The sequence below is a fragment of the Propithecus coquereli genome, unplaced genomic scaffold (genome assembly GCF_000956105.1).
Source record: "Propithecus coquereli isolate 6110/MARCELLA unplaced genomic scaffold, Pcoq_1.0 Scaffold62, whole genome shotgun sequence".
NCBI lineage: Eukaryota > Metazoa > Chordata > Mammalia > Primates > Indriidae > Propithecus > Propithecus coquereli.
In genome coordinates this window covers 4425341-4438855 of record NW_012152174.1, presented here as the reverse complement: position 1 = coordinate 4438855, position 13515 = coordinate 4425341, and the positions used below count along the sequence as shown (strand labels likewise).

The window sequence follows — 13515 nt, the reverse complement described above, 5'->3', positions numbered from 1 at the left end:
GAAAAATTAAATTCCAGCTCCAAAATTCCGATTTTGAGCACCTGAGTTCCAAAATATTTCCTTCAGCACTGTGAAGTAATAATGTATCTACAGTTTTCTAGGCCCTATTCTGGCTGCTTAGCTCTAATTCTTACAATAACACTGGCAATTATGAATATCAGCACTTATAGAAAAGAAAATTGTGAACAAATGAGGCTAAGTAATTTGCCCAAAGTTATACAGCTGTCAGGTGACAGAGCCAAGATTCAAACCCGTATCATCTGACTCTGTCTGACACCATGATGCCTCCCAAGAGGACTGCTGAGATGGCAATAAACATGTAAATTAGAAAAGTAAGTATCATCAGGATTTATCCTGAACAAGTTGCAATGTAAATAACTGAGAAGTGATTATTACCTTTCCAATTTTTGGAAATTAGACTTCTCAACCATGAAAAATAAGATAGGACAAAAATTTTAGGAATCCTGAATAATTCTAGGAGTGTCTAATTCAAACTATTTACAGAAATTTTTTTTTTATTTCTCACAAATATATAAAAACAAATCTTATTGACAACGGACAGTTTCACATATTCTAATAACACAGTATGGTGTAGGAAGCAGAATTTTCCTAAAATGATCCTGGACATTCACTCTGGATTGCCTGGAGAGTAAGCCTGCTGGGCCAGGGCTCCTTCCTTTTCCAGCCGGAAGAATTGCACCAGAACACATTTTCCCATAGGACCAGAGGTTTATTTCTCCCCAGTAGGGGAGCTACAGCTTCCCACAATCCCGAAGTTCTGAACAACTAGTTTTTCCAGATTAATGTTACAAACAAGTAGTACCCAAACCTTGATAGCCCAATGCTATTTAAATAGCATATCTGTTACCTCACTGACAAGGGTTCCTACCCTCAGAATAAAAGAGAACAATGATTGGAGACCTTCACTGCCACACCACTGCATGTTCAGGCCATCAGCAGCAGCTACATCAGCATAATTTGCTATACAGTACCAGGAAGATCAGAGGATCTTTCTTCACTTAAGTATTCTCGACTTACAAGTTTCCCCAATTAAGCCTATTTCTTATCAAATAAATGTGTCACCGTATAAAATTCATCCCAAGCCGTTACACAACACATAGGATAAAAAGATTCACAAATGCTTCTAAAAATGAGAAAGTTAGAAAGATACAAGGATTTCTTTATCTAATTCCATCTGTGTATGAAACAATGAAATAATACTTTAGATGCCTTTCTTATAAACATATGCTTTAAAGGTAGTATTAGCTAAAAACCACTGACTACTACATGTGAATCATATAGCCATGGGTTTCATGTACAGTATCTTTTTTTAATCATCTTACCTACTCTATGGGTTGCTATTATTGTTACCCTCATTTTGCAGATAAGAAAAATTAGGGTCAAAGAGGTTAAATGATTTGCCCAAAGTTATAGAAATAGTGTACAGCAAAACCTGAATGGTTTTAACCACTAAGACATTCTATATTGCTTTAATTCACTGATCTTTCTAATAACCTCATGAGATCTGTAGGCAGCATGTTGAAACAAGCATATTTTACAGGTGAAAAAAACCAAGGTCTATAAATATTAAATAACTTGCTCAGTATCAAACTAAATTAGCATTAGTAGACAGGAGTAAAATAATTTCCCAACATCTAGTCTAACAGTACTTTAAGTAATAATGACAAATGTGATATATGGAGCTCTAGTTTAAACACATATTCTAACACCATGGTCAAAACACATGTTTCAAAACCTAAAGAAAAGTTTAGCTGTTAGTTGTCGAGTTTTTCTACTAACTACAACGGAAGAAGACTGATGCTGTGATAATTGTTACGTGTGGTACAGAAAATTATAACAGGAATTTGGAATTATTCAGTGAACTTTTATGTCTCCATTATCAGCCTGGTATAATAAACTAATTGAGGACAATACGACTGCTTATAAATAACTCACACACTCCAACATTAATATTTAATGAATTTCTATTCTCACCCTGTAAATATTTTAACAATTCCAAGAAAGATATGCTACAACAGAAAGAACTCTTTAAAAACCTAGCTTATATTAACTCTGAAATTTGCTTATATGGCAGTTAATATCACACTAAAATAGTATACTACATATCAAGAACAAAAAATGTTCACCTTTTTTCCCCAATTTATAAGGAATTAAATAGGGAAACAAAAGCTATTTATTCAACTGGGTGACATACTGGTATAAATTCCATATGGCATTTACTAATAATGCCTTCTCCCAGATTTTACATAAGATATAAAGTCAAATCTGGGACATTTGCATACCTTAAAAACACTACATATTTGCACAAAATTATATTCTTCCAATTATCATTTGAATGGTATCATTTTTAACATTTCAAACATCAAAATGATAAACATGTTTAGTAGTTATATATTGATGTTAGGTTTTCTTGATCTGTTCTCTGAAGAATACATAAGATGCAAGGGGTTTTGATCTATTAAGTCTCTTGGTTTATAATTTTCGACTTTTACTTTTTACATTAAAGTTGCCTTTCTCAAAACTAAAGGGTGAACAAATTAAGCAAATAAGTTCTAAATAAACTCTGAATAGCTGTTTGATGAAACAGAAGCAGAAACAATTAAGCTACTCACTTCAATCTCTGTTCATTCAACCAATGTTTTTAAAGTGACTGACTCATGCATGCTCAGCACTCCCTCTTAAGTATTTAATGAACTGTGGTAACTGAATGCAAAAGACAGCAACTACAGAACTTCCAACATGTTCACAGAAGTGAGAGACTTAGTACCTGCAAGGTAAATTACAGAACTTTTTTGTTTTGTGACACAACAGATCAGCATGTGATAACTCAACAGGGTCTTATAAAAACAGCTCTAGCCTACTTTAGTAAGGGGAAAATGATGTAATCCTGCTGAAATACTCTTTTCTGTATCTTATTTAATATCAAAACAAATTATAAACTATTGAACACTAATGGCTAAAAAATTTTGCAAAACACAAGAGATAGTTTCCACTTTCCATGAGTACATGATAGAATTTACTTCAGATACGATGTAGGATATTTGTTCTTTAACAATTCCCCATCTAATTCCCTTCTGAGATATAAAAACTATTCTCTCATAACAATTTGGGGCAGATTTACCTCAAGCTAAAAATTTCTTTATTATCTCCTCTTAGGGCTTTAAATGTTATAAAAAATTTGTTTTCTACCTCATAATATATATATGTTTATCTTCATTTCTTCATCACCAAAGGAAAAAAACATATACCGGAAATGTTTACCATGATTACTTTGTGGTTTCCTGTAACTGGTATCTAGCTCCTCTTAGAAACCTAGTTTAAGAGTTACAGATTAAAAGTCGTATGGCATAGCACCAATGATCATTTATATCTTTTTTGACTTAATTAATAGTTTTTATTTCTACAGCCTTAATCTAACCACTGTACTCAGAATTTATTACCTAAGTTTTCTGCTTGGGTTAATTTCTCATCTATTCTATAACACTAACTAGAACTCAAACCATGCCTCCTTCCTGACAATTTCAAAAACACTAAACTTGTTCCACAAAGAAAACTTCCTTTTCACATGTAGCTTTCTACAGTTTACAACTTACCTACACCATGCCCCTATGTTTTTGCACTGTCCAGAAAGAGAAAGAAAACATGAATTCAGTATATTCCCTTATGATAGTCTTAATCCAATATAATTATCTGTAGCAACTACATTTTAAACTGTGACACAGTTAACTTTTTTATAGAAGTATTGCATACAAAAAGAAACTACAAAAATAAGTGTATATAGAGCTTAATGATTTTCACAAATAAAACAATGCAATGTAACCAGCACTCAGAACAAAAACAAACAAAAACAAAAAATAAAATGTTACTACCATGTAGTAACTACTATATTTTATTTTTCTAGCTAACTCTTCTTTTTTTTTTGAAACAGAGTCTCACTCTCTTGCCCGGGCTAGAGTGAGTGCCGTGGCGTCAGCCCAGCTCACAGCAACCTCAAACTCCTGGGCTCAAGCGATCCTACTGCCTCAGCCTCCCAAGTAGCTGGGACTACAGGCATGCGCCACCATGCCCGGCTAATTTTTTCTGTATATTTTTAGTTATCCAGATCATTTCTTTCTATTTTTAGTAGAGACGGGGTCTCGCTCTTGCTCAGGCTGGTCTCGAACTCCTTAGCTCAAACAATCCGCCTGCCTCGGCCTCCCAGAGTGCTAGGATTACAGGCGTGAGCCACCGCGCTCGGCCTCTAGCTAACTCTTCTAATCAGCCTTTGGGCTTTGTTGTCAGTTATTTTACACAGAATGCGAAATACAAGGAATTAAATTCATTCATTCACTCAACAATTATCTGTTGAGGACCTACTATGTATCGGGTGCTATGCCATGCTATGCACTGGGGACAAATAAGTGAATAAAATAAACAAAAATCCTGGCCCTCATAGAGCATATATTCTGATAAGGGTAAACGACAATAAAGAAGTCAAATATATAGTATACTAGTGATAGGTGCTAAGGAAAAAAATAATAAAATAGGAAAGACGTTAGAAAATGTCAAAAAGAGAGAAATTTTAGAAAGAATGACTAGAGAATACCATATTGAGAAGGTAACATCTGGGTCAAGATCTGAAGGAGCAATGGAGCTAGCCATGGGAATATCAAATGGAAGAACATTCTAGGGGCAAAGATAAGCAAGTACAAAGGCTCTGAGGTAGAAGCATATCTGGTATATTTAAGGAAAGCAAGGAGACCAAGCAAAGGGGAAAGAAGTAGAAGATGAAGATAAGTAATACAGGTAAAGGAGAGGAGTCAGATCTTATGGGGCTCATGGGTCACTGTAAAGACTCTGGCTTTTACTCTGTGTGAAAGTGAAGTCATTGAAGAGTTCAGAATGGAAGATTGAAAGATATGAAATATTTCAACAGTATCACTCTGGTTGTTGCATTAAGAAAAAGACTAAAGGGAAAAAACAGTGAAAGCAGGGAGACCAGTCAGGAAAATACTGTAATAATCCAGGCAAGAGTTGATGGTGGCCCGGACCAACATGGTACTAGTGGAGAGGGTAGTAAGTAGTCAGATTCATATATGCAAGAGGATCTAATGAAGAAGCATACGTGGGGGTCAGAAAATGAGAGTCAAGGATAAATACCCAGGTTTTGGCTGGTCTGGTTCAACTGGAAAAGTGAAGTCGTCATTAACTGATACGGGCAAGACTTCAGGAAGTATAGATTTTGATGGAATATCCAGATATCGATTTGGGACACATTAAGTTTGAGGTCTTTATTAGACATCCAAGTAGAGATGTCCAGCAGGCTAGTTGGGTAATCAAGTCAGGAATTAACAGGAAAGGTCTGGGCTAAAAATTCAAATTTTGAAGTCGTCATTATATAGAAAATATTTGGTTAAGATCACCTAGCAAATGAATAGAGTCGAAAAAGAGAAGACATCCAAGGACTGACCCCTAGGGCGTTATCAACACTTAGAGGTAGGAGAGATCAGAAAACCGAAATGAAGTAACTGAGAAAAACCAGGCAAGTAAATTGTCCTAGAAGCCAAGTAAAGAAAGTATTTCATGGAGAAGAGTGATCAACAATCAAAGAAAGAGGACTCATGAGAACCCCTGGATTCTGCAGCAGTAAGGATGAAAGCCCGATTGGTGTGGGTTCAAGAGAGAAAGGGGGAAGAAAAATTTCAGACAGTCTGTATACTTTTTTAAAAAAGTGTTTTGTTATAAAGGGAGGGAAAGAAATGAGGCAGTAGAGAGGGAAACAGGGACAGGACTTCTCTGTTGTTGTTGTTAAAGATGAGAGATCATATTGTAGGCTGGTAAGAATGATACAGAATAGCGGTCCTCAACCTTTTTGGCACCAGGGACCAGTTTCACGGAAGAGAATTTTTCCACAGACAATTGCAGCGGTGGCGGAGCTCAGGTGGTGATGCGCAATGCAAGTGATGGAGACCAGCTGTAAATACAGATGAAGCTTTGGTGGCCGCTTGCTGTCCGCCACTCACCTCCTGCTGTGCAGCCCCCCAGTTCCCAAGTTTCATGGAAGACAATTTTTCTACGGACGGGGGTGGGGCGGGATGGGGGGTAGTGGGCCTCTGCAGCCCGGTCCTGTACCAGTCCGCAGCGCAAGGGCTGGGGACCACAGATCTAGAAGACAGGAAAAAATAATGATAGAGAAGAAAGGGGGAGAATTGCTAGAGCAATAAGGAGGTGGAAACTAGTATGTAAGTGGATGGGCTAGCCTTAGCCAGGAGAATGGTGACTTCATCCCTCACAGAAGACAAAGTAGAGTACATAGGCACAGCTGTAGACAGCTAGGTAAATAACGGGAGCCTGCAGAAGTGCTCTTCTGATTGCTTTAACTTTCTCTGTGAACTAGGAAACAAGGCGCTAGAAGTGCTAGAGGTTTGAGGAGGGAAGAAAATGCATCAGTAGTCATTTAAGAGTACATAGGAGTAAGATGACCAGGGAAATAGAAAATGATTACTGGGTAGCATTAAGGATTCACTGAGTTAAGGGATCATGAATTTAAAGTGAGACCAATAAGCATGGTTACATTTTCATCTAGGTATGTTCAGATGTATGGGTACTCGCAAGGAGTTGAATGTATACAAGGCTATGAATATCATGACTGACCATGGAATTTAAGCTGGATAAAGAAAGTAAGACATCAGTAGGATAAATGACAATGAAAAAATGATAGATTTTAAAAACTGAGGGTTCCAAGAGGCCCAAAGACTTTTTGGAATAATAGAAATAGTGATATGAAAAAATAAAAAGTGGTACACAGAAGACAGGAAGCCATAAAATTCAGATTATGGAAGGGTTACACTTTGGATAAAAATAAGGTCTAGGAATGGGTAGGTAGTAAGGTGAGGTAGAGGGTAAAATTCATTGGAGGAGTTTCAGATTTGAAGACACCAGGATACTGGAAAAATTATACATGTGAACAATGAAGTCACTATGAATTATAAAACAAGCAATATTGGAGTGAATGTCAGTGGACTAAGAACCAAAATCTGTTAGGAGACAATTCTCCAAGGATCTTATGTTTCTGAATAGATTGTGAGCACAGCACTGAATGTCTTTGTTTTGGACTATCTTTTTAGGCATGCCTGTATAACAAACAGCCCTGGAAAATGGTGTCTTCCTCTAGAGCAAAAAATAGGTTTACTTATACCCTTGGAAGAAAGAGACAGTCTCTTCCTCCCAGGCAACGTGGACACACTTAATATCCATGATAAAAGATTCCAGTTCCCTAAGCTTGGGGTTCTTCATCTGTAATTCAAGCTACTCTGTATGCAGGTATCACCTGGTCCTCTTCACATCACCCTTTGGGGATTGGAGAACCAGTGCAGGCAAATGCTGTTACATTGGCTAACGGTTTTGCTTTAGTAATAAAGGTCCTTTATTTCTGGCCCAGCAGTCTCCTGTCTTCTGCCAGCACACATGAAACCATGGCAGGTTAACTTATTAGCTTGGAAGTACAGTAAATTCTCAAACCCTTCACAGTTCTTGACAGAATCTCCAGTGAATGGGAGGTGGGGAGCAGAAGTGACTGCAACTAGATGGATAGGAAGTGGTATAGTTTTATAACATGAGAGAAAATTTAGAGGAGTTTTAGAAGACAGAATGGTTTGAAAAAAAGCAATGAGAAGCCAAGAGAATACCTCTGGGCTCAATGATATGAAGAAGCAGGAGAGAAAATGGCTACTACTTGAGAGGGCTGCAGATAGTATCATCAGGGAAGCAAAATTTAAGTTAGAGCAAAAAAAGTGAAGCAATATTAACAAAAAGGGTTGAAGATGAAAAAGAATTTGCTGATGACTGACCTTAAGTTCCAAGCATATTATGAAAGATATTTAGAAGACAGGGAGAGGTAGGTTTTGGGTCAGATGTGGATACATGTGGTAAGACACTCATGAGTCTTGGGCTCCATGAACAGGAAAAAAGGGCATGATACAATTAGTTTTGATTAGTCTTAATCAGATTACTTATTTCTATATTCCTTGTCCTTCTTTTACCCACTCAATATCTACTATGAAACACTTTATTTCTTACCAAACAAAATATCATTTTAGAAAATTTAGAACATGCAAGTTTTCAAAAAATATAAACACCAAACTGTTATTAAAGATATAGTAAGAATCAAGTGTTAACTTACTTGAATTAGATCTAAAATGCCAAGTTCACTTTCTGAAGAATCCACACAGAAGACAAAATATAACGTTGCATAATGTCTATATATCAGTTTGTTGTCAGATCCTCCAATTAATCTAAATGACAAAACAAAACAATTGGAATGTTATGGTAAACAAAATGCAAAACATTTTCATTAGCTCAAGCAAACTGACAATTTGTTTAAAAACCTTTTATAAAACAAAAGGTGACATTTAATGGCACAGTGTTCAAATGAACTTATTTCAGAGACTAAGTAAATTAAAATGACTGTTTTCTTAAGAAATGTTAAGTAAAAGACATTGTTTAATAGTAGTTTATACATTCATTAAACTATTGTCTGAGTAACTACTATGTGCCAGGCACTGATAGTGAGGAAGGAGCAACAGATAAATAAATAAGAAAATTATCAGATAGTGGAAGGTGCTATGCAGAGAATCAAAATCAGGTGGTTATTAAGAAAGAGGGACATTTGGCTGAGATCTCATGATAAGGAGCTAGCCATGAAAAAATTTAGATAAGAGTATTTCAGGCTAAGGTAACAACTAATAAAAAGGCCATTTCATCAAGAACAAAGTATATATGTTCAAAGAAGAAAAAGGCGGCCAATGGACAAGAAAAGATTAGTAAACGATGAAGTCAGAGAAGTAGGCAGAAATTAAGTCATAGTGCATTTGTAAGTGCTTACTAGATTTAACTCGTTAAGTCACAGCTTAAGACTGATTATCAAGTAGGAAAAATAATGACATTTCTTAAGTTTTGGACAGATTTACCACCAAGATCTCCAAAAATACATTATGTTTTGAAATATGGATGCAAGAAAACTAAGCTAAGTGATGCTCACTTCTTCCACTAAATACTTTTATTTATATTGACTGGAATTTCAGCATTTTAAAAATAATAATTGAGGAATCACACCAAATATCTTATATTTTTCTAAACATAGTTTAGCTATTTCATAGTTAAGTTTACAATAATGAGTTCACCTTCTCAAGATTCCAAGCACTAATATAGTTTAAAAATCAAGGCTAAATGTAACCAAAGCTAACTGAACATTCAAAAAGAATCTATCTCTTACTCAGTAAAAGTTAACACTAAAGTTACAAGTGCAGAACAATTTCTGTAAGTATACACTACTTCCATGTTCTTTAATACTGCAGTCCCCAAGCCCCGACCCGTTAGGAACTCAGTAGTGTATTGCCTGAGCTCTGCCCCCACCGCCCCCCAACTTCCATAAAACCATGAAACTCAGGAACCCAGGCCACACAGCAGGAGGTCTGTGGAAAAACTATCTTCCAAGAAACTGGTCCCTGGTGCCAGAAAGGTTGGGGACCACTGCTCTAAGCAAAAGTAGAAATGATCTTTGAAAAGAATTAAAAATTTCTACTATGCTAGACACTTTTCTAGAAAATAAATTTAATTAAAAAATATATACATGAAATTTATAGATTCTGAGATTACATTTATAGACTATGATTGCAACTGTTACCTAAAAGAGATAAAAAGAAAACAAACAGCGGCTTCACTTCATCCTGAATCAGCAATTTAGTGATTATCTTAAACTTTTCTTTTGCTTTGCTTTAAAAGATGATGACCAAACTTCTGAAAACCATAAGTTTCTAAAAGGCCATTAGTGTTATTTAAAAAAAGTAAAGATATTCATGTGGCAAGTACATATTTTGCCTTTAAAAATATATTATCTTTAAGCTATAGTACAATATTGATACAAATTCTTGTATGGAATGCAATACACCATATAAACCACAGAATTTTAGAAATCTTCTTAGTCCAAATATATCATTTTATAGAGGAGGACACTGAGGTCTGAAAATTTAAGTGACCTAAGGAAATGAGCTTGTTAGTGACAAAACTAGAATTAAACTAGATGTGTAGCCTCATCCAATACAATATTTGCTTTTAACTTTTTACAAGGTTAGAAAAGAACAACCACAATTTCAACTCATAATTTCTAGTTCAAACAATACTCTAGTTAAATCAATCAGGTTCTTGTACATCTACTACATGCAATGCACTGTGCCGGGTGATAAATTTCCAAGGAAATAAGAAATTAAGGGGCTGGGATAAGAGAAAGTGATAGTAATGGCAAAGTTAAGTTAAATCAGTACAATTAAAAAAAAAAATAGACGCAGGTACACTTGTCTCAACTATTAAATTAAGGAGCCTTGAGTTAATGGCAAAATTTACGAGTTGTAAGTGTGCACTGAACATTTAAGTGCAGCATGATATAAGAAATGCAAATAAGCATTCTACAAGATAAAAAGTAACTTATGATCGTTGTTGCTCCATAAATTAATATTACTATATTAGAGACAGAAATGATCTCGGGAGTTTTGCGGGGCTCTGCCCTGAAGGAATATGTGACTATGTTACTTTGCATATCAAAAGCTGCTCCACCTCAGGAGGGCATCTCAAAGGTCAGTAGCAGCTGCTTTCCAAGGTGACGGCTGCAGTCTCAAATCTGTGGTTTTCACCTGCTTTGAAGGACAAAGCAAGGTCTGCATGGAATCACGGGATGAGAGCTGATCAAAGAGACAGATACCTGCGGCTAAAAACAATCAGCCCAAGGGACAGTTCCTGCTTGACTTCTGATTACCTGTCTCCATTTGCCATAACTAGATAAAGAAATATGGAGCCACTATATCTCTGTTTAACCCTTCTGTTAAGGAATAGCTTTATCTTAGAACTTAGAAGTTTGTCCTTGAAAGATTTTGTACCATTTGTTCACGTAGATAGAGTTAATTAAGGGATCTATAGAAGGCTTTTGAAAGATTTTTAACCTAAAAGAACTACCTGTTATTATGTAAATCTGTTATCCTTGGCAACCGATCTCTGTACCTATAAATACCCATGTGAAACTTTATTCTGGGCCTCGCAATTGACGGGGATATTGTGGGGACCCCTGAGTACCCCTGGTTTGCTTTTTCTTTATAAATCTATAAAACTATACCTTCGTCTCTGTGTATTCTTTTATTTCTATTATTTTCTTATCCTTTGCGACGACACCTACCTAAGGGACCTGAATTTTTGCTGGGAGCGTAGCTAACTCCTTGCAGACCATGGGTTCCCTGTTATTTAAACTATTTCTCATACTATGTATCATACACATTAAAATACAGAAAAGTCTAGGTTTTTATGACTAATTTGTGATTTTCATAATAAGTCTCAGCTAAAGTTCAGTTCTTGAATTCCCAATGAGGAAATACCTTAAGTATATTAACTATATAAACAGGGGAGAAAACATCTTTGAAAACATGTGAGAGCAAACTATCTTAATAGAACCCATTACTTTAAAAGTATTTAATTATAATATTTGGCAAGTTAATTATAAGTAATTCTTATTTATTCATTTTAGACGTAGAAAAATCGATTAGGTGAATTTTGTATAGGTGTGTAGATACATAGATACATTTGAAAGACTTCAGTCTTGTTTGCAATAATAATATAAAAAATATAATCTAAATTTTTATAAACATTCATACTGTAGAATACTCTAGTCTTAAAAAGAATGAGATTGCATTAGATATGTTTATATGCAAAGCTGTTCAAAATATTAAGTGAAAACTAGTAATATGCAAATGAGCATACATGGCATAATCTCATAAGTAAAATTTTTTAAGGTTTTACTTTAATATGTTAGTCAACGCAAAATTAATTTTCTAGAAGGATACACAAGAAACTGGGAAGAAGGACTAAAGTTGGAAGATTCTTATTTTACATTTTATACTTCCCTGTAACGTTTCCATTTTTATTATATGAATATACTGCCTTTATATAAAATGCCCTTACAAATTGGGAAAAAAAAGATTGCATATCTTTAAAAAATTCTTTAAGTTAGATTTATAGCTAACATAGATGGCAATTAATTCACCTAATCCAATTAATCAAAATTAGAAAGCTTTTATCATAAATTGATTAAACAGTATATATTTTAATCATATAGTCAAAACTTAGAAATGTCTATAAAATGCTTTACTTACAATCCTCCTTCTAGGAAATTACAAACATTTTCATCTCTCTTAGATACCAAATGGAAAGTCTCCCTGATGATTTGCTGTTGTGTATCTTCACTCTGAGGAAGAATAATTCATATACATTAGGTAGGTTGAACAGCATTTTTAAATTTTTAAAAACAAAAGATAGCAATATCTGTCTGGGAAATCCCTCTATGAGAGGGATCCTTGGAGAACTGACTTAAATTAGACCTTACAGAAGCAAAACTCAACATTTTTTTGATGGAAGAAAAACCAAAACAATGCTTTATAGTTTACCACTACAATAAAAGTAACATATTTTTAAGTTTCAAAAGCTAACAAGAGAAAGTATTAGATGAACTACATACACTAGTAAAAGGTAAACTACATAAAAGGGAAACTAGACAAAGTCCATTGTTTTACAAATGAGTAAACTGAAACAGAGGTAAAGTTATAAATAATTCATATAGCTAATCTGTATCTGAATGGAAGAAAGCAGCAGAAGTTTGGAGCTTCCAAATAAATTTAATCTTTCCTAAATGCATATTGAGGTGAGAGTACCTGTCTTTATATAAGCATGACCTAAAACCAAGAAGTGACTCAATAAATATTTATTAAACTCAACTAAGCAATTCACATCCTAGTAAAAGTCGGCTTCCCAAACACTACAATAAAAAACTGAGAAAAATCATGAACAGGAATTTCACAACAAAGGAAATATGATGATCATAAACAAATGAAAAGATGTTAAACCTCAATAGTAATTAATTTTAATATTAATATAATTAAATGAGATAGCTCCACATGCATATTAGCAAAAGTGTAAATATTACAATATCAAATGTTGACAAGGATGTGAAGCCACAAAAACTCTCATCCCACCAATGGGAGAGTAAATGGTACAACTAAGACAGAGCAGGGACTCCTCTCAGGGGTCTGCCTCCCCCACCCCCACCATAGGAAAAGGAAAAATCTTGAGTCTCTTCAAGGGAAATTCCAGACACCTAGCTAGCTTTGAGAAATAAATGAGCAACCTGATAGGCAAGAAGATAGAAGTCTCCCAAGCAAATCAGAGTCACAAGGTATTTTAGTTCCTTATAGAAACTGAAAGATAATATCTTATCATATGTTCTTGACTTATGTTTCAGAAACCTGGACCCCCACCAGATGGAAAATGCCACTGCTATCACATAAACCTCGGATTAGGGGTAACTGAGTATTGAACTTGGACTGTCCTTCTTTGTTCTAAATTTCTTCCTGAAGGACCCAGGGAGTCAATCACAGGCCAAACCTTAACATTCTTTCTGATGATCTCAAGTTTTTAGAC

The 13515-nt window shown here is 35.1% G+C and overlaps 1 protein-coding gene across 1 annotated transcript in view; it reads right to left on the bottom strand.

Moving 5' to 3' along the window:
- Window positions 1-13515, bottom strand: part of AP3S1 (adaptor-related protein complex 3, sigma 1 subunit) — a 79601-nt gene that overhangs the window by 52578 nt on the left and 13508 nt on the right. Inside the window, exons 2-3 of the mRNA XM_012659538.1 lie at window positions 12195-12286; window positions 8183-8294 (exon numbers count right to left, since the gene is read on the bottom strand). Coding sequence (XP_012514992.1) covers window positions 8183-8294; window positions 12195-12286 — 204 coding nt within the window. The remainder of the gene's footprint in view (window positions 1-8182; window positions 8295-12194; window positions 12287-13515) is intronic.